At 45.6% G+C, this 27,182-nt stretch overlaps 1 protein-coding gene across 1 annotated transcript in view; it reads left to right on the forward strand.

The window, feature by feature from the left end:
• The window catches only part of CPNE9 (copine family member 9), a 1,803,250-nt gene that overhangs the window by 332,823 nt on the left and 1,443,245 nt on the right, over positions 1-27,182 (forward strand). Inside the window, exons 2-3 of the mRNA XM_069643244.1 lie at positions 7,433-7,473; positions 18,730-18,776. Of these exons, the coding sequence (XP_069499345.1) occupies positions 7,433-7,473; positions 18,730-18,776 (88 nt within the window). The remainder of the gene's footprint in view (positions 1-7,432; positions 7,474-18,729; positions 18,777-27,182) is intronic.

The raw sequence follows: 27,182 nt of genomic DNA on the forward strand, positions 1-27,182 counted from the left end.
CATGGGATGCACATTTCATGCATTGCCCCAGTCAACTCTACAAGTTAAGGGCATGCAGGCGGGCATTCAGGCCTTGCATGCACATTTCATGCATTACCCCAGTTGCCTGCACGAATTTGGCCATGCGTGTGGGAATGCAGGCATGGGATGCAGATTTCATGCATGGACCCAGTCACCTATGCAAGTTAAGGGCATGCAGGTGGCATGCAGGCATGGGTTGTGCATTTCTTGCATTGCGTCAGTCAAGTCTGCGAATTAGGACATGCACATGGGCATGCAGGCCTGGGATGCACATTTCATGCATTGTCCCAGTCACCTCTACAAGTTAAAGGCATGCAGGTGGGCATGCAGGCATGGGATGCACATTTCATGCATTGCCCCACTCACCTCTACAAGTTAAGGGCAAACAGGCGGGCATTCAGGCCTCGCATGCACATTTCATGCATTACCCCAGTTGCCTGCGCGAATTTGGCCATGCGTGTGGGAATGCAGGCAAGGGATGCAGATTTCATGCATGGACCCAGTCACCTATGCAAATTAAGGGCATGCAGGTGGCATGCAGGCATGGGTTGTGCATTTCTTGCATTTCGCCAGTCAAGTCTGCGAATTAGGACATGCACATGGGCATGCAGGCCTGGGATGCACATTGCATGCATGCCCCAGTCGTCTCCGCAAATTAGGCCATGCGTGTGGGAATGCAGGCATGGGATGCAGATTTCATGCATGGACCCCATCACCTATGCAAGTTAAGGGCATGAAGGTGGCATGCAGGCATGGGTTGTGCATTTCTTGCATTGCCCCAGTCAAGTCTGCGAGTTAGGACACGCACATGGGCATGCAGGCCTGGGATGCACATTGCATGCATGCCCCAGTCATCTCCGCGAATTAGGACATGCACATGGGCATGCAGGCCTGGGATGCACATTTCATGCATTGTCCCAGTCACCTCTGCAAGTTAAGTGCATGCAGGTGGGCATACAGGCATGGGCTGCACATTTGCAGTTGTGCTCATGCATTACCAGACCTCTCAATCTATTGGCTCTTCACAGCGAATGAAATCAGGTGTGTTTAGTGGGTGTCCCCATTGAAGTCCATGGGAACTATTGTATTTGTATACTATTGGTAAGGGGTTTCCTTGGCGAATGAGTCCATTGTAGTCGATGGAAAACAAGTGGTGTGTTGGACATGTGAAAATGTGTCTGAGGCAGTTGGCAGCATCCCTTGTGAGTTGTGAGTTATGTGTTACTGTACCTGCCTGTTTAAATTAAGGCCAACTGTTGCCAATGGAGTTGCACTGCTTTGTAGGGTAGCCTACAGATTTTGCAATGGGCTGCTGCACCTGTACAGCCTGAAAGGCTGGGGTAAGGTCAGCCACTGATCAAGCTCCCACCTGACAATCTGACAATATTAGAGATGGCCAAACATATAAGTGACTCTACCCCAGCCCTGATGATCTTATTGAGTGAGATAAATTCGACCAACCGCACGATGGGTGTGCGCCCACCTCAGCTTTTTGGAAATGTTATTTTAAATTGATGGTAGATCAACCACTGAAAAATGTGTGCGGCTAATCCGCACACTTTTTCCTATGCTGCACGACATACACATAGACCTGTGTACTCTGGGTGGACACAACCTACAAGCGCAATCCTTTGTGTTATATTTCGTTGACAGGTGGAGTATATGATGCATCTTCGGAAGGGACTCAAACCTTCCCCCTGCCATGGCTAGCCTAATTAACTATCAAAGGCTCCATGGATCCGCACTGTCAGTTTTTTTGCTCTCTGCAGATGGTGGCATCAATTAACATAATTAACATACTAATCGAGTATACTTCAAACAGGCCCGCATGGGGCCTGGCTGCAGAGGCTAAGACAAAGGAGACAGGAAACCCCAACATACATTTGATATGCACTGTGTCAACCTGAACCTAGCTCCCCCTGATCAAGGGCAGTGACCGGTCATAACTGGAACCATGTTTTTACAGTAGTCATCCCTGCAGGGGGACCCCATTCAGAAGGTGCAAGTATGTGGATTGATGGAGACAGGAAGTCTGTTCTTGCCGCAGCTTCAAGGGTGACCTACCGCTTTAATCAGGAACCACAGAGAGCTGAATTAGCCAGTGAGACCCTTTAATTCAAAACAGACAGGACGATGGGTGGGACCTAGTATTACATGTTTTCACCCTTTACCTTTTCTGTTGCAAATCGCTCTGGATATGTCCTCAGGCATACAGGTGATTGTTGGAGGGGACCCAGGATTGGTTCATTAAGGTAGGCTTATCCTACACCAATCACTGTGGCCCATTTAGGTTTGAAAGAGGGCTGAGCCCCTCTTCTGGGCAGATCATTTGAAGACTTTGATAGGAGTAATAAGAAGAACTCATTTGGACCCTGGCTAAAGGTACAGTCTGCTTTACAGCTTCCGCCAGTGAAGGAAGGCCAGGAATTCCAAAGAGGGAAGCAAGATCCATCCCCTAAACATCTCCCAGTGAACAGAGGGAGATACTGAATCCAGTGGACCCTCCAGCAGCTTCAGAACCCGTACCCAGCCAGCACACAGTGTGTCCTGCTAGGCTCAACAGAAAGCTTCCTAGGTGGGAAGTGCCACAGAGTCTCTGAACCAAACCAAAGAAATGGCTGTTGCCTGCAATACTCTCCTCAGCGTTGTGCCGTCTGCCTTGAAGGATGACACAAGCCCAAATGACGAAGCTAGGAGGAGTGCATCGACAAGCATCCACCGATGCCTGCCTTAAAGGACCATTTCAAGGCAGTCGAGTACCTCGAGCTGCAACCGACTGCCCTGCTGGCTTGTTATGCCACAGTCGCTCACTCCGTCTGAGATGCCACCAGTGCTTTAGACCCACCCACCAGCACTGAGACAATGATTCCTGAAACAGAGTCGCTGTGTAGGCAGCCTGCAGCCATTTGCCCAGCCTCACTCGCCGAACTGCCTGACGCCTGATACCCGCAGCTGTCTCCCATCTTGAACTCTGTTGAAGAAGCTACAAAGCGCCCTGAAATGGATTTTACACTGCAGAGCACCAGGAACTTCTACAAGCACAAGATACATTGTGGTTCTGTCCCCCTGGTCCTTTTCCGAAGGTCCCTAGTGACATTCTATAACCAATTGTTCCCCTTGTGCTGAAGAAACGTATCCTTGAACTGTCATGGTTATTAACCATACCGTCTACCCTCCTGTCAGTATCCAGAGTGCGTCGCTTTTCCTTCTTTGAAACTGTCAGTCCTCTGCCTTCCTTTATAGGGTGTGAAGGCACCCACTCATAAACGTGTCCCAATAATAATGCAAAATAAGATACCACACCCCGTCAGGGAATAAGACCATGAGATAGGTTGCAAGGAGAGCGCTCTGCCAAAGATTAGACAGGCAGCACATTACAAAAGGACTAAGCGTCATCAGTGATGTAATACATAGGGTCCAGTTTTGACAGGGTTGATTGGTTGAAGACATATACTAAGCCCTGCTTCATTGGGGAAGCCAGAACATCATTGGTCCCGGCTTCCCAGTCGATCTTGGTTCATGTGGGTCAGCTGGGCTCATCTCTGTGGTGAAGGTCAGGGCAAACAGGTGACACATTAGTAACTATCTAGGCTAGAACACAGGAACTGATAACGCAAGAATAATGGCGGACACCTGATCATTGCATGAATGGGGGTACTGAGAGAAAAAAAGGAATAATATATTGGCATGCCGACCTCCACATTAAGGGCTTCTTTGATACTGCAGATCCCGCTCCCAGGTGTCTCTCCTGGGGGTTTGATCTATTGTCGATGTTCCCTGGTGCCCCATGATACGAGTAGACGTGTGTTGCTTTTGGGGGCATATACTGCTGCACAGGATTAGATCTGGGGTGGGTGTTTTGGAATGGTCAAGGTGAGGGTGTCAGATGTGTATCAGCACGAGAGGGATTGGTGGGTTGGAGCTGGTGGGCCCTGGCCTGGCAGTGTGGCGGTTGAGAGGGCACGGACCGTTTAGTGGAGATGGATGGGCACTTGTGCTGGGGCCTGTCTCTCTCTCATGCTCTTCGAAGAGCACATTCTTCGGGAAAGATACTAAACATTCACAACATTAAACGATTGGACTTCCATGAGAAAAAGGCTCGTGTGGAGGTGGCCTTGGGTGGTGATGGCTTAGTCCCACTGTGTGAAATGCTGGGGATGGGAAAGCTGTGATTTTACAGAGGGATTGTTTTTGGGCCTAGTAAAAGATGGCGTCTGGTCTGGTACAGAATGGTTTCTCATTGCAGGGACATAGGCTATGTTATTTGTGTAATTCTTTATGTTCTATCGTGCGGGTATGTACTGTGGTGGTGGGTGTGTCCCCTCCATGGCTTACACATAGTTTATTTACCTCGGCTGCAGTGAGGGGGTGGGATAGGACCATCACCTTCCCAACATTTGGGTTGTATTTTATAGTGTTGCTAGAACTGTCTGTAAAGTCGATATTTTTGATACACCTTTGACTATACAGACATATTTGGCTCTCCGTCTAATTGCAAAGGCGATACTTGCCCAGCACAACTAATAAAGGACACTGCCAGAGAACTATCCCCTTTCATCACTAAACTGATCAACGCCTCCTTTGCTACAGGCTCTATCCCAGCTCACCTTAAACAATCCTGGGTACTCCCTCTACTCAAGAAGCAAACACTAGATCCCCTCATCCCCACTAATTACTGCCCCATTACTAGGGTGCCATTTTTACTAAGCAGCATATACTCAAATTCAAAAACACATTGAATCGCACAAAATTGTTAGGTAATAGACAATCTCGTTTCTGCCAGTTACATAGAACGGAAACAGCTCTAATTGACTTAAAATCCCAAATAGATGAGCTGTGAGACAGAGGAAGGACAGTACTTCTGCTCTTACTCGATCTCTCAGCTGCATGTGACCTGGTTGACCGCAAGGTCCTCTGCAGACACCTCGACTCTGCTGCCCATTTTTCCCCTGAGGCTATCAGATGGATTGAATCCTTCCTGAGTGAGAGAACTATGAGAGTCTTCTCCCCTTCGGCAGCTGCTGACCCGACCCCCATCCTGTGCGGTGTTCCTTAGGGCTCATGTGTCTCGCCAACTCTCTATAACATCTTCACCAAACCCTTGTTGGATGATCTGGGCCTTCTGGGTGTCACCTACACAAATTATGCTGATGACACTCAGATTCTCCTCCCGCTTTCTGGGGATCATAGTAAGGACTAGGAGCTGGTGAACAAGATATACCTTGTCATCCATGCATGGATGGCCACTCATAGCCTATGTTTAAACGACAACAAGACCGAGTTGATAATCCTTGGTACACAGGCTAATATCAGAAAACTAGGCAAGGAGTTTTCCTCCTTTAACATTGACGGTAATACCATCAAAGTCTCCAAGGAAATAAAAACCCTTGGTTTCTACTTGGATTCTACATTATCTTTTGACAAACAGTTAAAGTTTTTAACGTCATAGACAGCTTACACCTGTAAGTTGGTAAGAGCAGGTAAGCCATTCCTCTCAGATGATAGCTGTCTGATCTTGGCTAGAGCCTTAATACTCTCTAGAATTGACTATTGTAATGCCTTATATTGTGGTGCCAACAAAACTACTATCCGAAAGATTCAGATATTACAAAACAATGCCTTAAGAGCAGCCCTAGGCATAAACAAAAGAACTCATATCTCCTCCATCAGACGCCAACATAAATGGCTGTCTATGAGTAACAAAATACAGCTTAAGACACTGTCTGAATCAAAAAACTCTCAACAACGCTGCCCCTAGCTACCTGACAGATAAACTCCAGAGAAGAACTTCTTCTAGACCTACTAGTGCCGACAACACTAACTGCCTGGCTATACCTAGATATAACCTCACCACTATTGGTGGTAATAGCTTCCCTGTAAAGGCAGCAAAAACCTGGAACTCACTTCCACAAGACTTGCGAACTGAACAACCATACCTGCTCTTTAGGAAAAATGTCATAAAACACATTATCGTGTCTGACCCATAATCTCCTAACGCTTCTGTCCATGCGGATTTAATTATTTTTCCCTCTCATCCCCTCTCTGTCCAAACAAAGTAGCCCCTGCCACCACCTGTAACGCAAGTGGAATCTTGCTCACCTACAAATCTGAGTATCCTAAGGAGTACTACCTCCATCATTTGCATATTTGACCATTGCATATTGCTGTAATCTTAGTTAGCACACTCTTACAGCCCCATAGAGTGCAGTCTTATGCAACTTGTATACTTGTTCATGATTTATTACTGTAGTCTATAGATGTTATATTTTTACTTAGTTTTGTGCCTGTAAATACTGAAGCCTTTGCATTATTTTTGTACAAACCTGTTTACTGCATAACTATGTAGGCCTTGCATTGTTTTTCTGTAGCGCCCTATTACCTCCGGGTCTGCTGCGTATAATAAGTGAATAAACAAACAAAACAAACAAAACAGTCCCTTTCATCAATGGGTAATAATTGTATTTTCTGTCCTGAAACCAAGTATCCTGGAACTATTGCGATTAATTACTTTATTGACTACCCTCCTGTCCGTATCCAGAGTGCATCCCTTTTCCTTCTTGATACTGTCTGTCCTCTGCATTCCTTTACAGGGTGGGTTGTATTTTGTAGTGTTGCCAGAATTGTCTGTTGAATAATAATGAAGTAGATATTTTTATACAACATTGACTGGACAGTCCCTTTTATCATTGGGTAATAATTTATTTTCCCTGTGTTGCAACTAACCAGCGATCCACAACCTTGCAGAGATAAGCCTGCCATTCCATCCACATTACCAAAATTGGACAAGGAGGTTTATAATTTGCTTGTGTTTCCAGTCTGTTTGGATACCTTCTGGTGTACTAGAGGTGTGGGGCTGATTGGTGGTTTAGCAACCAATAGTCATCCCTGGACCACTGGTGCCCCGGAAGTTGATTCGTCACAGTGAGGTACCGGACTGTCAGTCAATATTCCAACTGACCTATTGTCCAGTCCACCCTTGAACATTTCTGAGAACAAATTCTCCCAGCTTCACAACACGTCGGCTGGGATTGAATACTGAGTGTAAAATCCATGTCTTTGGCAAAATATCCCGCTGCCACGAGAATACACGAGTCAATTATGCATTTGCAGCCTCAGGTGTGAGATGTGAGATGCCTCCTGACATTGTGAGCGGATTTGTGAAAATTGCCAATCCTGTAGCATTTCCGATCAGTATCGGGGAGTCCGAGGCAGTGCCCTGATCCGTTCTGTCTATTGTGTATCAGATTGCGCGCGCTTAAAGCCAATGAGCTTGTGGGATTACATTCCATTTGAACTTCTGGCTAGAAGGCATCTTACCTTCTTCTAACTTTGATTCTCTTTTCTCATTTCCCCTCCTGCGGCCCCCACCGCCTCGCTTCTCGTCACCGTCATGTGTGTCGCGCATGGAAAGGAACCTGTTGGACATGGACACCTTTTCAAAGTCGGACCCTGGTATGTGACCTTTTCATTCAGTAGCTTGTTTGAAAACTAGAAGTTCATAAATACGTTGATAGTTTGTCATGGAATTATATTAAACTCTCTATATTTGAAACATTCTTACAGCAATATGGTATGTTCAGGGAGTTGCGAGGACTTCCCTCTTTGCAGGTATGAGATGAGATTTAAACACCAAAGGTTAACTAGTGCACAGGAGAGAGAGTGGGCTGTCATAAGGACATTTAAACACCCCAGGGTCATGAAAAGTAAGTGGGGGAGCTATGAGGGGCATGTAAATACCATAGGGTAAATACCACACAATACCAAATAGAGCAAAATGGGATACTAATTGGTATGTGAGAGGCATTTAAATACCTCATTTGTAAAAATATAGTATAAGAGAGAGAGAGGAGATATGCAAGGGATATTTAAATACCACATGGGTAAATACAGAACATGGGCGAGAGTGGGCGATCATAAGACCCTTCAAATACCCGAGGGTTATAGAGTAAACCGGATGAGGACGGCTATGAGAGAGCCGCTTAAATACCTTAGTGGTATGAATATCGTTGTGGAGGGAGTTGTAGGGAGGTGCTATGAAAGGGGTATGTTAATACCACAGAGTAAATATTGCATGGCTGGAGTGTAGGCTATTATAATGTCATTTAAACAACCCGGGGATATAAAGTGACAGGGTTTCAGGACAGGTAAAAGATTGATATTATAACATGTTAGTAAAGTAGTCTGCAACTTCCATCCCTGTTTTGGACTACAACTCCCATGAGACCTCTATATTGCAAATGCAGGATAGGGCTGAGGGGGAAGTAGTCTAAAATATCTGGAGGGCACATGGCTGCAATCAAAAAAGTGATTGGTGGAAGGTTTTAAATTAATCTGAATCACTGGCATTGCTCTGGGCAACCTTCCACACCACAACATTTTAGCCCGTCTGCACCATTGCAAAAGGGGTCCCACCATATGCAAATCAGTCAGGAACTGCCACCAATGGGAGCAGCCCTGCCCCGAACTGCCATGCCAGGTTCCCTGTGCACAGAGACACAAGTAACCCCAGACATGTTTCAGCCTTGTTGGGCCTCATCAGTGAGGTGAAGCGTGGTTTCCTATGGTGCCGCAAGCACGGGACCCACGTCTGGGCATTCCCTCTCTCACGTAGGTAGACAAACTGAAACCGCAAAAGTGATGGGTAGACGTTTTGAATTAATCTGAACCACTGTCATTGCTCTGGGCAACCTTCCAAACGACTGTTTTTGAACCTGTCTGCACCATTGCAAAAGGAGTCCAGCCATATGCAAATCAGTCAGGTACCGCCCCCAATGAGAGCAGCCCTGCTCTAACTGCCAGGCCAGGTCCTCTCTGTACGCAAACACAAGCAACCCCAGATATGTTTCGGCCCTTTTGGGCCTCATCAGTGTGGTGCAGCTTGGTTCACTATGGCTCAGTGAGCAAGCGACTCAGGTATGGCCATACCCTCTCTCATATAGGGAGACAAACTGGAGCCAAAACAGTGATGGGTGGAAGGTTGTGCATTAATCTGATTGACTGGCATTGCTCTGGGAAACCGTCCACACCACCATTTTTTAGCCCGTCTGCATCATTGCACAAGGGGTCCAGATATATGCAAGTCAGTCAGAAACTGCCACCAATGGGAGCAGCCCTGCCTGAACTGCCAGGCGAGGTCCCCTCTGCACAGAAAGACAAGCAACCCCAGACATTTTTCGGCCTTGTTGGGCCTCATCAGTGAGGTGCAGCTTGGTTCCCTGTGGTTCAGAGAGGAAGGGACCTACGTCTGGGCATACTCTCTCTCACATAGGGAGACAAACTGAAACCAAAAAAGTGATGGGTGAAAGGTTTTTAATTATTTTGAACCACTGGCACTCCTCTAGGCAACCTTCCACAACACCGTTTATCAGCCTGCCTGTGCCATTGCAAAAGGGGTCTGGACATATGCAAATCAGTCAGGTACTGCCACCAATGGGAGCTGCACTTCCAGAAATGCCATCACCTCTTTTGTTTTGCTTTAGGCACCCTGATTGGGATTGGTTTTCCCAGATGAGGGTCCTGTGCCTGCTGGGCCTAGAAGTCCAAGCTATTCCTCACTGATGATGCCCAATGAGGCCGAAACATGTCTGGGGATGCTTTTGGTCTCATGCAGAAGGGATGTGACCAAGAAGTATGGGCTAGATTTATCCTTTGGGGGTGGTACCAAGCCTGATTTGCATATGGTCTTACCCCTTCTGCAATGGCTTGGCAGGCTGAGGAAGGATGGTCTGGAGGGTTGCCAAGAGCTGTGCCCATGGTTAAGATACATTCTAAACCTTCCAGCCATCACCTCTTTTGTTTTGCTTGAGTAAATGGTTGCAGACATCTGCCTTAGTGGTAGACATATAGATGGCGAGGGATACAGGGGATATCAGAGGGATATTTAAAAACCTCAGGTTGGAAACTAATGACGTTATTTGGACCTTTAAATCCCTCAGGGGTATAAGTACAGGAGAGGTCAAGTGTGGAGATATAGGGGGAGCATTTAAGTGCAATAATGTAAATACAGAAAAAGGGGGTTGTGATAGCGACATTTATATCCCAAAGCAAATACAGTACCGGAGGGGGATGAGATATTAGTCAGAGTAAACACAGTACTGGTGGGGGATGAGATATTACGGTAAAACCAGTACCTGTGGGGGATGAGAGATGTTATTGAGATATTTAAATGCCACATGGTAAACACAGTACCGGTGGGAGATGAGAGATATGGCTGAGATATTTAAGTGCCACGGTGCAGATACAATAAAGTTATTATTGAGACATTTAAATGCTACAGTGCAAATACAGTACAGGTGGTGGATGAGGTATTAGTCAGAGTACATAATGTACAGGTGGGGATGAGGTGTTAGTCACAGTAAATATAGTACAGGTGGGGGATGTGGTATTATTCAGGGTAAATACAGTAATGGTGGGGGATGAGGTATTAGTCAGGGTAAATGCAGTACCGGTGGGTCGATGAGAGATGTTATTGAGATATTTAAATACCACAGTGCAAACACAGTAGAGGTGGGGGATGAGATATAATTCAGGGTAAATACAGTACAGGTGGGGGATGAGATATTAGTCACGGTAAATATAGTACAGGTGGGGGATGTGGTATTATTCAGGGTAAATACAGTACAGGAGGGGGATAAGATATGTTATTGAGATATTTAAATGCCACAGTGCAAACACAGTACAGGTGGGGGATGTGGTATTATTCGGGGTAAATACAGTACAGGTGGGGGATGAGATGTTATAAAGGGTAAATACGGTACAGGTGGGGGATCAGGTATAAGTTAGGGTAAATACAGTACAGGTGGGGATGACTGTATTATTCAGGGTAAATACAGTACCGGTGGGGGGTGAGAGATGTTATTGAGATATTTAAATGCCACAGTGCAAACAAAGTACAGGTGGGGGATGAGGTATTATTCAGGGTAAATACAGTACAGGTGGGGGTTGAGGTATTAGTCGGGGTAACTACAGTATCGGAGGCAGATAGCAGATATTAATGAGACATTAAAATGCTGCCCGGTAAATAGAGTACTGGTGGTAGAAGAGATATTTTTAAGACATATAAATGCCGAAGGGTAAACACAGCACTTGCACAGGATGTGAGATGTGATTTGAATACCCCCGGTTATAAATACAGACGAGGCACTAGATTTCAACACATTTACATTTCTAGAAAAAGGAAGGGATCACGAGTCGGGGTGGAGGAGTGGGGGAGGCACATGACAGAAGAGTGTCCTTGAGGGTCCTTTTTCAAAGGATTTGGGACAAAGTCCAAATGTCACCAGCCATCAGGAGGGACAGGCGGTTGCAAGGCCAGTAGCATGACCCTAATCAACCTTATGGAAAAATCACCTACGGTTATTGTGATTTTGGAAAAAGGTGGAGGGTTAAATAGGGCGGCGGTTTAGCCAACAGGTGGTGCTTATCATCGATGACAATATCATTAAAGTTGCCAAAGAGGTCAAGACCTTGGGTTTCTACCTGGACTTCCACCCTCACTCTCGCTAACCAGGTCAACACCTTAGCATCTGCCTCAGCTTACACATGCAAGCTGATCATAGCAGGCAAACCATTCCTCTCCAAGATTAGCTGCACTATTCTAGCCTGAGCCTTAATTCTGTCCAAATTTGACTATTGCAATGCGCTATACCTGGGCACAAGCAAGTATATCGTTGACAGGATTCAAATTCTACAGAATAATGCCTTGAGAGCAGCACAAGGTATTGCTAGAAGAGAGCCCATTTCCGATACAAGGAGACAAAAGAAATGGCTGACCACCAGCAACAAAATCTCACTTAAAACCCACTTGTTAATCCACAAATGCCTGAACAACGCCACTCCTAGGTACCTCGTGGAGAAATTTAACAGAAAACTCTCCAGCCGTCCCACAAGGACTGCTAACACCAACTGCCTCATTGTACTGAGATTCAAACTGACCAAACCCGGAAGAAGCAGCTTCCCAGTCAAAGCAGACAACTATGGAACTCCTTCCCTCCCTTTCTTGAGAGCTGACCAAACCTTTATACAACACTACGAAATGGCTCAGAGAAAACGACCGCTAGTCGATCCGTTAAACCGACCTCTCTTCTTCCTACCACTTTCTGAACTTTCCTGTAAATAGAAATCACATACATGTATACCTACCTGATTACCTATGTATCTATATGTTGATTATTCTCACTCCCTGTATTTATTTGACACATTTGCCCCTGATTTTGTATGATATACGTAATCTCTGCCTTCCTGTCCTTTTCTTGTATCCACACGTAACTATGTAACTCTTCCTTTTTAACATTGCCTGTTGTCCATGTAATTTTGCAATTCATAACCTATGCAACTCTGTAACCTCAAGTTGAAAGCATTCCTGTATCGGCTGCGCCCTGATACCCCCGGGTCGGGTGTGCATTACAAACAAACAAACATTAGACCAGGCCTCAAAAAATGCCAATGACTAGGTGTGGGTAAACACTGGCATGTGCATGATTTTGCCTCTTAAATATACTTTGTGAGTATTCATTTGCCTTTGACTTGAATGCGGGGGACTCCCGTACTCCGGTGAGGAAGTTAGTGTGGGTGCAGAAGTGGGACGTACAAGAGTAACTTCAAGTGTCCCCCCCAATCTCCCAAAATTCCCCATATCCAGCAAATGACGACCACATATCTCATGTCAAGACTTCTTACGGAACCATTGACTCTTCCCGAGTTACCCGCTTATCACAGCCAGAGCTCCAGGACTACACAGGAATCCCTCACAATACAGAGCGGTCAATTGAAAAAAACAAGTCAATGACCTGACAAAAGGACATACAAAAGTGAAAATGCCTAAAATAACTTAACTACAGGATTGAGTTGGGGTTTTTGGAAGGCACAGTCCACTAACGTTTTTATATAATTAGCTCACGGTGCTGTCTAATAAATATTTATTTGACATGTCCACTAAAGCCTACAAGGGAGCCAAGGCAAGTCCAAGCCATAATTGGACCTTGTTGGTTGGAATCGTTCGACAAAGTTACTTTCAGCATGTATAGGTTTTATGCCGCTCAGTTCACTCAGGTTGACTGGTCAATAGTGGATTCAAAAGTTAGTTTCACATCTTCGAATTGGCTTGAATGGAGACTTTATTGAAGGAGCTTGGATTGGCAGAGCATCTCCAAGCATAAAATGGCTCAGTTGCGGTCCAAAGGCAGACATGTGGCTGATGGATCTATCCAACGGGATCCCCTGGTTGCCTCATTCTCAACCTGGGCACAGTGTTGGCAGCCAATATTCAGTGCCCGAAAAGAATTCTGTGATCTTAAATAAGCATAGTGGGAACACCTATCTTAGAGTTTGTAGATTTTAGAGATGCACTTATCAAGGGCAGGAGAATGTTATTATTGGTATTAAGGCATACGATTGAGGGTGGAATTCGCTTCGGTAAGTGACAGAGCACTTTACAAGACATACGGACAAGTACACAGGGAGGGATGCAGATATACAAGGGATGGAGCACTAACAACGCGTGAGAATCAGGGCATACGGGCAATTATTCATCAATGGATTAACACGCAACTAGGTAGTAAACCAGGGGGACGCAGATCAACCTGTCTCCCTCTGGTTAGGTGGGCAGTGTATGTGGAGCTTGTTGGTAAGGAGGAGCCATTCCTTGAAGAGGATGGATGGTCAGGAGCTCCTTCCTGAAATGTAGTTGTAATGTTGTGAGTCTCAGGTTGATGAAGAGGAGGTTCCAGTGTCTGGGGGTGTAGACAGAGAAGGCCTGTCTTCTGGTTCTTTTCTTCCTGCACCAGTAGAGTTCAGGTCTGCACATGTCCTTGCGTCTGCTGCATCATAGGACTCCGGGGATGCAGATATTGTCAGCGAGGTCTCTTGGAGACTTGATGGCAATGACCTTGTTGATGATGCAGCAGGATTTGAAGGTGAAAAGTGCTTGCAGTTGGAGCCAGTTTAGTTCGATGAGGGTCAGGGTGATGTGGTCGAATTTGCAGAGTCCATTGATGTGTCGAGCTGCAGCATGCAGGACAGGGGGTGCCAGGGCAGTCACCAGAAGGCCTTCCAAAAGGGCATTGCAGCCATTGAGGTGGGAGAGGACCAAGGTGTGGACATCAGATCTGTTGCTGGGATGCAGGGCTTGATTTTCCACTGGAGGGAAAGTTGGTACCAAGCCGTTTGTTGCCTTCGCTGCTATGCTGCTCTGTGCTCTTTGGTGGCAAGGTGTCTGTCGGTGTAGATCCGAAGGGGCTTAGTGTAGGTGGTCAGCTAGTTTGCAAAGCCCTATAGGTTCATAGCAGAGATTCAGGTCTGCATGTCAGAGTGTCCGGTGTTGTGGTCACCAGAAGGAATTCGGGCTTGGAGCGGTTGAGCTTTAGGTAAGCAATGGATAAAAGGGACTTGATTGACGTGAGGCAGGCCTTGATGGATGTGGATGTTGTGTGGAGCCAGGAATGATCTGGGGGGATTCTGTGTGAAGGTTAAAGATCAAGGGAGAGAGAATGGATCCTTGTATGACTCCACAGGTGATGGGTGGGGTCAGTGATCTAGAGGAATTAATTTGGATCAATTGGTGATGGTTACCAAGGTAGGATTTGAACCAGATGAGGATGGTCTCACTGATCCCCATGCAGCAATGTAGAATGTCGGTGATCCTCTGGCAGCCACTGTATTTAATGCTGCTGGGAGTTCAAAGAGAACCAAAAGGCAAGGATGGCCCACATCGAGGATGTTAAGGGCATTGTTGATCACCTTGATGATAGCTGTTTGTGTGCTGCATCTTGGGCTGAAGCCATATTGGTAGGACTGAAGGAGTTTGTTGCCGTTCATGTGTTGAAAGAGTTGCATGGCTACTGCTTTCTCAAGGGTCTTACCTCGGAAGGGAAGATGGGTGATTGGGAGGTAGTTCTTAGGGTCATCACGGTCCAGTGTTGGTTTTCTGAGAAGACAGATTATTTGACCAGTCGTTGAAGAGAATGTGCCTTGAGTGAGGGAGCTGTTGATGATTGCCATGTAAGGGCCGAGTGCTTCATTAGGAAGAATTTTGAGTACGGAGTCAGGAAGGATGCCGTCCAAATATAAAATGCAGTCTTGAGGGATGATAGGATGTCAGTCATGTCCTCTATGGTGCGTGTCTTGAAAGTTGTACAGGTAGTGGTGATTTTGTAGGATGGGATGTGTAGTGTGCCGTCAGTTATGGTGTTGGTGTCTATGTGTTGGCCTATCATGCTTAGTTTTCTAATAGAGTGCTATAAGGATGGGTTGGGCCGGCAGTTGATCGATGCTTGGTGGATTCGAAGAAGGCTCTGCTTTCATTGTTAGCCTTGGAAAATGTGATCTTGTAGCAGTTGGCGTTGGCATTGGTGATCAGTCGTCTGCGTGTAACATGGAGTTACTTGATTAGGGTGAGCTTGGATGTGCTGCAGGATTGTAGACAAGCCTTTTCTTGTTTTCTGATTGTTCTTTTGGTGAAGTTTAGTTCTTGAGTGTACCAGGGTGCAGTAGGTTTAAGCTTGAGTGTATGTTGTTTCACTGGAGCATGGCAGTTGATGGTGGTTGCAAGGGTGGAGTTGAGTTCTTGGAAAAGTGAGTCACACTCCTGATTAGTCTGCGGTAGATTTGACCTTGTGAGGTTGAGGGTGGCAAGGTCTTCTGTGAGATCTCCACTGGGAAGTTCTTGGATGATCTGAAGGCTTGTTTATTGGGTTTCCGATGGGTGCGCTTCACTGGGATGGTCTAACTAATGTCAAAAGGGGATTGAAAGTTGGTCCATCCAGTTGAGTGGCGTTGGAGAGCTGTGATAGAAGATGTGCACGGAGGTGATGATGAAGTTGAGGATATTACCTTTTCTGTACATAACGTTTTTCATGTGCTGTGTGAGGTTCTGTGTGTTGAGAAGGAAGTAGTAATATTCCATCATGGACTTGGTTACTGGGTTGACAAGGATGTTGAAGTCACAGAGGAAGATGTTGCTGTGGTGGCGACCGAGTCCTGAAGTCTTGGAAGAAGGAGGTGTTGGGTTTGGGTGGTCTGTAGATGCATTGGAAGGTGACTGTGCCCATTGTGGAAAGCAGGAAGTGGCAGGATAGGTTTTCAAAAGATCCCAATGGTTTCAAGATCCACTTGGGTGCATGGCCATGATGCTTAGTGAGTGATGTCAATGCCTTTGCCCAGCTTCTTTGGACATTCTCTTGTGAATGCTGTAGAGGTTGGGGATGAAGACATCTAGGATGTGGGTAGAGGTGGATGTTATCCAGGCTCTGGTAATGGAGATGGCGTCCAAGTCAGTTATGGTGATGAGGTTGGTGATGTCTGCTGTGGTTGATTGTTGACTAGACAATAGTGAGCATCAGTTTTAGTGTTGTGGTGGATGTTGGAATGCTGATGGTAACACGGTTGAGGTTTCTGCGATGCTGTCTCCATGATGTTTCTGGTGAGTGGTATGGTTGGCAATGAGTGGCAATGGTGAATGTGAGCTAATGGGAAGGAAGCTTGCCTGATGTTTGAGGAGCAGGGGTTCTTGGTTGGGTCCTTCTGGTCTGCCCAAGTCCAAAGAGGAATTGCCTTTGCCTTCATCTGCCGTTTACTTTGAGATCCCCAAGCGAGAGAAGCTGTGTGAACTAATAGGAGATAAAGGGAAGAGGCAGGCTTAAACAACTGGCTGGGGCTTAGGTCACGTGACCTAGATATACTTGCACCAGCTGCAAAAGAAAAGAAACTGGAGTGCTGCTTATGTAGGGGAAATAGAGTGCCATGACAAAGAGGCGCCTAAAGATTAGCAGAGATTGCCAGGTGGGTGGGGCTTATGTCACAGGACCTAGATCCCCTTGGACCCGCTCCCTAACTGCTGGTAGCTGGAAAAAGATGACAGTCTGTACTTTTGACAGTTTTGAGAGGCACTCAAAGTGGAACAGTTTCAGTGGGTAGCCAATGAAACACATTGGCCATAGGCACAGCAAATTGACGTCAGTCTTGCTCACGTTTATTTTGGCTTTCAGGCATGTTTCTTTTGGCACTAAATGCCACAGTACTTGACTAAGCACCAGAATGATGCATGTCAGCATGCAGCTCTTACTGTGCTCTCAGCACAGTGCCTAGAAACAGCAAATCCAGACTTAGAGTTATTCTATGGGCCCCTCCAGACACCTCTGAAGGTTATGCTTGTGAACTATGTCTCCCCTCTCAACTAAAGGGGCAGCAGGTCCACTGCCACTAAGTTCCGTTCTTAAGTGCGTCTCTGCAATTGGTCTCAAGGAGCAAGCCAGTCAAACAGTTGCAGCAGTGACTCAGGACGTTCCACTGGTTTGGGTAATGGACAAATGAAGCAGGAAGCCTAACTAACTCCTGAGCAATCTGCGGACAGCAGGAACTCAGGCAAAGATGCACTGCTGAGCCTTGCAAGGGATTGAACATCTAGCCCTGGCTTAGAGCTTGAGAAACCCCCACTTTCCAAAAACTCAACTCAGAAGCTAGTGCTATTCCTGGAAATTGGTAGACTTAAACTCAGAAGCTAGTGCTGTTCCTGGAAATTGGTAGACTTAAACTCAGAAGCTAGTGCTGTTCCTGGAAATTGGTAGACTTAAACTCAGAAGCTAGTGGTGTTCCTGGAAATTGGTAGACTTAAACTCAGACACTAGTGCTGTTCCTGGAAATTGGTAGACTTAAACTCAGACTCGTAGACTTAAACTCAGAAGCCAGTAGTGTTCTTGGAAATTGGTAGACTTAAACTCAGAAGCTAGTGGTGTTCCTGGAAATTTGTAGACTTAAACTCTGATGATAGTAGACTTAAACTCAGACGCTAGTGCTGTTCCTGGAAATTGGTAGACTTAAACTCAGATGCTAGTGCTGTTCCTGGAAAATGGTAGACTTAAACTAAGAAGCTAGTGCTGTTCCTGGAAATTGGTAGACTTAAACTCAGAAGCTAGTGGTGTTCCTGGAAATTGGTAGACTTAAACTCAGAAGCTAGTGCTGTTCCTGGAAATTGGTAGACTTAAACCCGGACGCTATTGCTGTTCCTGGAAATTGGTAGACTTAAACTCATACGATAGTGCTGTTCCTGGAAATTGGTAGACTTAAACTGAGACTTAAACTCAGACGCTAGTACTAGTCCTGGAAATTGGTAGACTTAAACCCGGACGCTATTGCTGTTCCTGGAAATTGGTAGACTTAAACTCATACGATAGTGCTGTTCCTGGTAATTGGTAGACTTAAACTGAGACTTAAACTCAGACGCTAGTGCTAGTCCTGGAGTTGGTAGACTTAAACCCGGACACTATTGCTGTTCCTGGAAATTGGTAGACTTCAACTTAGATGTTAGTGCTGTTTCTTGAAATTGGTAGACTTCCCACCATGTTGGCTTTAGTGGGCTGTTATGTTCTATGTGATCTTATCAAAATGTGTTAATTGAATTTCGTTTTTTTTAGTCGTCGATTTTTCCACAAATATATGCAGGGGGATACCCCTGCAGCCAACCCCCCCCCCCTTCACATCCCTACATTAAGTATTCACCAATCTCCCCCTCCCACCCCGCCCCTACATATATTTTGGGCAAAAAAACGAAAAAAACCTGTCATGAGCTGCCACCGTGGTCCTGCCCTCACCTTACTCGCCTTCCTGTGGCATTGACCCATTTGGCACTTGGGAATGTGGGAGTCCAGTGCACTGAAGCCTATATGTGCTTTGTTGAGGCGCTTCCTGTTCTGATAGGTTTTTATTTTCTTGCAGTGGTGGTTCTATACGCCCAGGGCATCGGGAACAAGGAATGGAGCGAGGTAAGCACACAGACCTTGTGTTTTTTATTTATTTATTTTTTGTATTGAATGATGTCGTTTGTATACACACTTTGTCATTATCGTCTCCAGTTTCCTCGAGTTAAATCACATAAAATAATAATAATAATAAATGATAATAATAATACAAGTAAAAAGGAAGACAGGGGGCACGAGGAGGAGATTATGATTGTAGTCCCAAGTATATGCATATATGCATGTCACCCTTATACCATTCAATATGTTTCCTTGCTTTCTGTGGTCTTATTGTCATTGCATGAAATAAGTCAGGACGCAGGCATCACACTGTACGTGCTGCACGCAGCACTTTAACATGCACCGCACCACTGCATCACCGTGCATTCATATTCGGATATATGGTACAAAAAGTCATAGGATCTCATTTTGAATTTTTGCATAAATTGCACAGAGGGTACTACACACTTTTGCGCTTGCAAGCAATCAGCTCCCTGGTGTGTAATTCTAATCGTTCGCACTACAAAGTGCAAAAAATAGATTGAAATAAGCATGTGAAATAGCCTGCACTCCTTCTTGTCACAGCTGACAGTGCAGACTGAGTAAATGCCACCTGCCATTTAAGCATGAAAGACACCACTTACAATGGAATCCACCTGTTTTTGCTGCTGTTAAAACACAGCAGATTCCATACGAATCCAATGTTTACACCAGAATGGAAATGCGATTCCAAGGTTGTCACCCCAGAATGGAAATGCGATTCGATTTTTGTTACACCAGAATGGAAATGCGATTCCATTGTTGTCACCCCAGAGTGGAAATGCGATTCCATGGTTGTCACTCCAGAATGGAAATGTGATTCGATTGTTGTTACAGCAGAATGGAAATGCTATTCCATTGTTGTTACACCAGAATGGAAATTCGATTATAATTGTTGTCACACCAGAATGGAAATGAGTTTCCATTGTTGCCACACCAGAATGGAAATGCGATTCCATTGTTGTCTCCTCAGAATGGAAATGCGATTCCATGGTTGTCACTCCAGAATGGAAATGCGATTCCATGGTTGTCACTCCAGAATGGAAATGCGATTCGATTGTTGTTACACCAGAATGGAAATGCGATTCCACTGTTGTGACCCCAGAATGGAAATGCGATTCCATGGTTGTCACTCCAGAATGGAAATGCGATTCGATTGTTGTTACACCAGAATGGAAATGCTATTCCATTGTTGTTACACCAGAATGGAAATGCGATTATAATTGTTGTCACACCAGAATGGAAATGAGATTCCATTGTTGCCACACCAGAATGGAAATGCGATTCCATTGTTGTCTCCCCAGAATGGAAATGTGATTCCATTGTTGTCATACCAGAATGGAAATGCGATTCCATTGTTGCCACACCAGAATGGAAATGAGATTCCATTGTTGTTACACCAGAATGGAAATGCGATTCCATTGTTGTCACCCCAGAATGAAAATGCAATTCCATTGTTGTTACTCCAGAATGGAAATGCGATTCCATTGTTGCCACACCAGAATGGAAATGCGATTCCATTGTTGTCTCCCCAGAATGGAAATGGGATTCCATGGTTGTCACCCCAGAATGGAAATGCGATTCCATGGTTGTCACTCCAGAATGGAAATGCGATTCGATTGTTGTCACACCAGAATGGAAATGCTATTTCACTGTTGTCACACCAGAATGGAAATGCGATTCCATTGTTGTCACCCCAGAATGGAAATGCGATTCCATGGTTGTCACTCCAGAATGGAAATGCGATTCGATTGTTGTTACACCAGAATGGAAATGCGATTCCAATGTTGTCACACCAGAATGGAAATGCGATTCCATTGTTGCCAGACCAGAATGGAAATGCGATTCCATTGTTGTCTCCCCAGAATGGAAATGCGATTCCATTGTTGTCACATCAGAATGGAAATGCGATTCCATTGTTGCCACACCAGAATGGAAATGAGATTCCATTGTTGTTACACCAGAATGGAAATGCGATTCCATTGTTGTCACCCCAGAATGAAAATGCGATTCCATTGTTGTCACTCCAGAATGGAAATGCGATTCCATTGTTGCCAACCAGAATGGAAATGCGATTCCATTGTTGTCTCCCCAGAATGGAAATGCGATTCCATGGTTGTCACCCCAGAATGGAAATGCGATTCCATGGTTGTCACTCCAGAATGGAAATGCGATTCGATTGTTGTTACACCAGAATGGAAATGCTATTTCACTGTTGTCACCCCAGAATGGAAATGCGATTCCATGGTTGTCACTCCAGAATGGAAATGCGATTCGATTGTTGTTACACCAGAATGGAAATGCTTTTTCACTGTTGTCACACCAGAATGGAAATGCGATTCCATTGTTGTCTCCCCAGAATGAAAATGCGATTCCGTGGTTGTCACCCCAGAATGGAAATGCGATTCCATGGTTGTCACTCCAGAATGGAAATGCGATTCGATTGTTGTTACACCAGAATGGAAATGCTATTTCACTGTTGTCACACCAGAATGGAAATGCGATTCCATTGTTGTCACCCCAGAATGGAAATGCGATTCCATGGTTGTCCCTCCAGAATGGAAATGCGATTCGATTGTTGTTACACCAGAATGGAAATGCTTTTCCATTGTTGTCACACCAGAATGGAAATGCGATTATAATTGTTGTCCACCAGAATGGAAATGAGATTCCATTGTTGTTACACAAGAATGGTAATGCAATTCCAATGTTGTCACACCAGAATGGAAATGCCATTCCATAAATGTCACACCAGAATGGAAATGCGATTCCATTGTTGTCACACCAGAATGGAAATGCGATTCCATTGTTGTTACACCAGAATGGAAATGCAATTCTATTGTTGTTACACCAGAATGGAAATGCGATTCCATTGTTTTTACACCAGAATGGAAATGCAATTATAATTGTTGTCACACCAGAATGGAAATGCATTGCCATTGTCACACCAGAATAGAAATGCGAGTCCTTTGTTGTTACACCAGACTGGAAATGCGATGCTGGTGTAAAATCACATGGTTTCTGGAGACTGAGGGGAAAACGGAGTTAGAAACGGAACTCCCGTTCTGTGCCCCCTAACCTCCACGCCTGAAGCACATGCATCGTGCGTGGTTAATGGTGTTCGGACAGGCGTCACACCTGTGTGCCTGCCTTTAGCACCTTTTTAGGCTCTGGGGACTTGGACAATGAGCCCCGTTGACAGAATTGGAGGAATGATATTTTGGAAGGAAGTTTATGAGGCGGTAAAATGAAATGCCTGGACCGCCAATGGTTGGACAATGTTTTAACCAATATTAAGGAAGTAGTGAGTCAGAAAAGAAAGTACAATATTTAAAAATCACACGATTTACTCAAGCACACACCGGTGATTGGGATGGGGACGGTGCGCTGGTAACTGGTGCCAAATTCCAAGCGCTTGGAACTTTTGGATGGTCATGGTTCACAAAGAAATCATGGCTTTTTCACCGGAGCTGCCACACCCCACGCTTGTTTACATGTAATCCCCATGTTCTGGCGGATGTAGGGTGAAAACGTACAGGTGGGAAAACAATTGTGCTCTGGTCATTACCCAGCAATACCCTTTCTACGGTCGCACTTCCATCTAAAGGAAGACCTCTTAGCCCCTAGTTGGAGGGGGGGGGAGGCTTTTACCGTAATATGTGTTTTCATAGACCGCTGCTTGAAAGTTAGTAGTTTCTTCGTGCAGTTTTGGTCCAATTCTACCAATTACTTACACATCTCTATGACTCAGCAAGTCTCTCCTTTGTATTCCTCCCAGTCTTCGTCCACCAGTGTAGCTGCCCTTATCCTTAGTCGAATAGACGATTGCAATTCGCCCTACCTAGCCGAGCCAAAGAGTCTGATCCAGCGTCTACAGTGGCTGCAAAAATGTAGCTGCACGGGCGGCCACTGACTCTCCTTTTGGACCCCATATCACCTGCACCCTACAACGCTTGCATTGGCTTCCGGTGTCCAAGCGCGGTCACTTCAAATCATTGTGTTTGGTTCACCGGGCCTTGCAGGGTCTGGAGGCTGGCTATCTGCAGTAAAAATGTGTTCGCTACTGCCCGGCGCGCGACCTGCGCTTACGCACAGCTGCCTTCTGTTGATCCCCACCTATAGGCGCGCCAGTTTGGGGGACTCAGCATTCTCTGTGGCAGCGGCACGGTTGTGGAAAACCCTGCCGCCCGCATTAAAACAGATTACGGATCATCTTGAATTTAGACCGTCCTTGAAAACCTTTCTATTTGAGATCAGAATGAGGTGGTCCGTACTGTGATTTGCTGGCGCCAAGATGCCTGTAGGCGGTAGTGCTCTCCACACATTTTCATAACATAACATGTAAAGGAGGGGAGGGGTGGGAGATGGAGATCTGGGTGTTGCCTGGTCGAATTTACGGCAACTAAAACTACTCCTTACCGTGCATTACTAATCTCAACAAAAACAATACAGATGATGTCCAGAGAGCGTTCAATATCACCCATTGGCTGCAATTGGCAACCTTCCCAGTGCCGCCCACTTTCATTGGTCTACCTCTTGGGGGGATTGAGAGGGAGGATGTTGGGTAGCGGGAGAGTCGCATCAGGGATGCGCCATCCATTGCACTGGATCAGACTTCGAAGCTTTTGGAACAGTCGTCCGTCATTTATCGGCCACTTGGAAGAAGTGCCTCCAAGGGCCATTATGAGAGGTGGGAGCACTTTAATTTCTGCTAATGACATTGGGGGAGATTAATCATTCCCCCTTAACGAACTGGGCCATCACGAATTCCCTTTCCAAGTACACAGCTTGCGATGACGCCTGCACCTCCTCATACAATGTGCATTTGCTGTTTCCTGCTCACAAAACGAGTAGAAAACCCAGAAAAAAATAATAATCAGAGGCAAATATTTGTCAGAGGGGGTAGATTCTATCAACCTTCCTAGAAAGCTGTCCCAAATACCATATATGATGTGGAGGGCTTGCGTCTGCATTACTTTTGCTTTACACCAAAATACTAGCAAAGAATTAATAATTCATTTAAGCAAAGAATATATAACATAATCTCTTAGAAGGCGCTGAATATGATGGATCACATGCAACATGTGTAGTTAATTGATGTGACCATTAAGAACATGATAGATAGATATAGATTGCAACGTGGAAGGTGTTCAGTAATAATAATGGGGGAGATGACTAATACACGCACGGAGTCACTTAAGGAAATTGATGAAGCACTGTGCTATGTTCACAACCCATTAAGAATGAACCATTCGGGTGGTTTTTTAATGTTTTCTATATACATTTCAGTATTTACCCTTCCTTCGATCACGCGTGTTCATAGTAACTACTGGAGGGAATTAATTCACTTTCCCAACCCATGAAATGTATGTCTGCACTAAAGAGCAACCTGGAGGAGTTTAGTTCTCTGAAATAACCTGGGTTTATTTTGAAAACTGATTGACCTCTTTTATAAATTTAAAGATGGTGGTTGGTCTGTAAGCAGTATCGCTGCTTGAGGGATGTGTTGATGGTCCTCGGTTAGCTCTCTTAGGCAGACTCGTAATACAGGCGTTGATCCACATTTGCACAAGGGGATGACGAGAGCATCTGGCTCACCTTTTGGTAGCGAGGCTGAACGTGTAGACTGGTCATTGTGGACGGAGGTTGGGGAGCTCAGGTGACAGCTTGGCACATGGTATGGTATTAGTAAGTAATTCATATTTTATTCACAGACAATGATCACCAGGTTTTGCTTCCGCTGAACCCTGGGGAAGCAAAGCTTGAACCATTCATGAAATAAGGGTAATGTTAGGCTTGGAATCCTTGGCACCACGCATCTGACTCTTGCATCCCCTTCATGCATTGGAGGTTAAGAATCTCTTCAATGGAAAAAACAATCATGATCCTACTCCGACTCGCCGCTAATAGAGCTGGACACTAGGGAGCCTTACAGTGAGTGGTGCTCGGTGGTGACTATTCCAAGAGCCAGCTGGCTTGGTATGGTGCCAGGACCAGTCGAGCTTGCAGTCGAGAGGGTAAGGGCTTCATACACTGCAATCTCCGAAAAAGCCAGACTTTCACCTCCATGGTCTCAAGTCCTTTGTGGCATGTTAACATTTAGTTTATTTATAGAAATCACAAAAACGCGTTCAAAATGTGCCATTGATAACAGAGAAGACGCCCTGGGTAATTGTAATTGTAATTGGTTATATATCACGTGCTTAATACCCAGAGGTTTCTAAGAGTGGAGCCTGGGCTTGAACCTGTGCTGCTCAGCGTCTTTTTGCTTCCAAGGCGAGCGCGTTGCCCCTGAGCAAAGGAGGACCATGGTACTGTGGAAAAAGCTGGCATCATACAGGCAGACATCCAAAGAGCCCAGAGCTACCCTGACCGGAAGCATTGCTTCATCCGGGGTATTTGGATTTCACTTGAAGTTGAGAAGACCACTGTCCCAGCTGAGAAGATTCCCAGAGGGAAAGGGGTTCAGCCTTTGTTTCAAGGGTTGAAAGAAGAACAGGACCTTAAGAGGCGTGAAATCTATTGCAGCCGTGCTTGCTCTCCCTAAACTGACCTTTGACCTCTGCGCGATGCATCCAGTTCACAACCATCCTTCATTCATAACCAGGTGCTTTCCCAGACATTTTAAAACCAATGGAAACCACTTCAACATGTATCTAGCAATGGGGGTTTGCATATCCTAGTGTTACCACTTCCGAATGCTGCGACCTCTGGTTCTTAAAAGGTGCACTGCGAATACAATCTGCTCTTCCCATTCTCACACAACAACCAGTCTAGTGTTAAATTGACTGACTCCTATCTGCACATCTCTGACCTGCAGCACCAAGAAGACCCATGCAGTTCTTTGCAAAAAGCTGAAACACCAAAATTATGAAGGCAAGTGTTCAGCGTCTGAATCTCAAAGCGCATTAAAAACAAGCATTGGTAGAAAGCGGAGGCTCAGGGCCCGATACATGGAATCGTTTGCGTGGTAAATAGGGACTTTGCGCGCCAAGCTGAGTGCAAAATCCCATTTGTCAATTTATGTAATCGACTGCGCAGCACTTTTTCGTACTTTGCAGGAACTTCGTGCAGGCTCGGCTTGTCTCTGCGAGCGGCCGAGTGCCTTTGAGCGAGACACCACGCAGAGCGTGGGCTTGGCTTGTCCAGAGGGCAGGGAAGGGGGCAGAACCTGGAAAATTAGGAAGACCAAGGGACAATGTGGGCATTACAAGGGACGTCCCGCAGGCAGTCCATCGCACGTCCACTCTTGCGTGGAACGATACATATTAATGGTTCCGACCGCGTAACCTCTCGGCGGGGAAATGGCCACGCAAAGTCATCATTCTATCTGCCACCCGAAGGCAGGCATACAGACACGTGCCCATAGTATTCACTCCACAGAGGTATGATTGGGTGTTGGATTTAGGGGTGCATGTATGCAGCCAGGGATCGGATCTAACTTAGGGGTGCGTATACGCAGTGTAGCAGGGTGCAGGAACGGTTTACGGGAGTTCGCATGCAGATTTGTTTAGTTTTACCTGAGTTACAAAAAATCGTATGCATGCTGTCGGGGTTGCCGGTAACTGTCACGGGGGACCCTACGCACTGTTTAAAGGGAGCATGTATTCGCGCCCGGGGTAGCACGCAAAGGTAGCTGTTTAGCACGCAAAGGTAGCTGTTTCTGGCTGTTTTTGGTTTACGTACGGGCGTGTCCGAGGAGTTCCGGCCGCGTCTTGTGTATATGGTTACTTTGGGTGAACAATTCCATGAATACGCGGAGCCCGCAGAAAACCTTTTCGTTCTCGACACGCTGGCTTTGCGGGACCTCTAGGCACTATTCCATGAATTGGACCCTTGACCTTTCTTCAGGCAGGGCCGGCTTCTTTGTGTGAGACTGCAGGCTTAAAAGAAAAGTAACAATCAACCTCAGTCGCGTACATAAATGGAACATAAAGGATATAACAGATGTTGGGGTTTATTAATTGTGGATGAATCTATGTTTACTTTAAACGTATTTATATATATAGTCACATATACTGTCTTATGCATTTCAATTTTAACCAGCAATATTGCAGTATTTTATTACGTTGCATGTTGTTTTCAATTGTTAGTATATATTTTGTTTACAAACTAAATACGTAGCTGACAAGGAAGACATCCATCCAGTCTGTGTAGTTTATGGTGTAAGATTTGCTATTCACTTCACGTCTTTTTCTCCTGGGTTTGGCTGCAGCACTGACTAAAACTTTCTTTCCTCCACTGCGCCTGAAAGCTCACGAGGGTTTAGTATTTTATGCCCTGGTTTTATATTTCTAGGACTTGGCATCAAGCTTTCACTGCCTCACTGCAATGAGCCCAGAACAGGATGAAGTGTTTGTCTGTGATTGTTGAGCAAATTTCAGACTTGTATCT

Source organism: Ambystoma mexicanum, chromosome 2p, assembly GCF_040938575.1.
Source record: "Ambystoma mexicanum isolate Mex_15411 chromosome 2p, UKY_AmexF1_1, whole genome shotgun sequence".
In the NCBI taxonomy this organism is placed as follows: Eukaryota; Metazoa; Chordata; class Amphibia; order Caudata; family Ambystomatidae; genus Ambystoma; species Ambystoma mexicanum.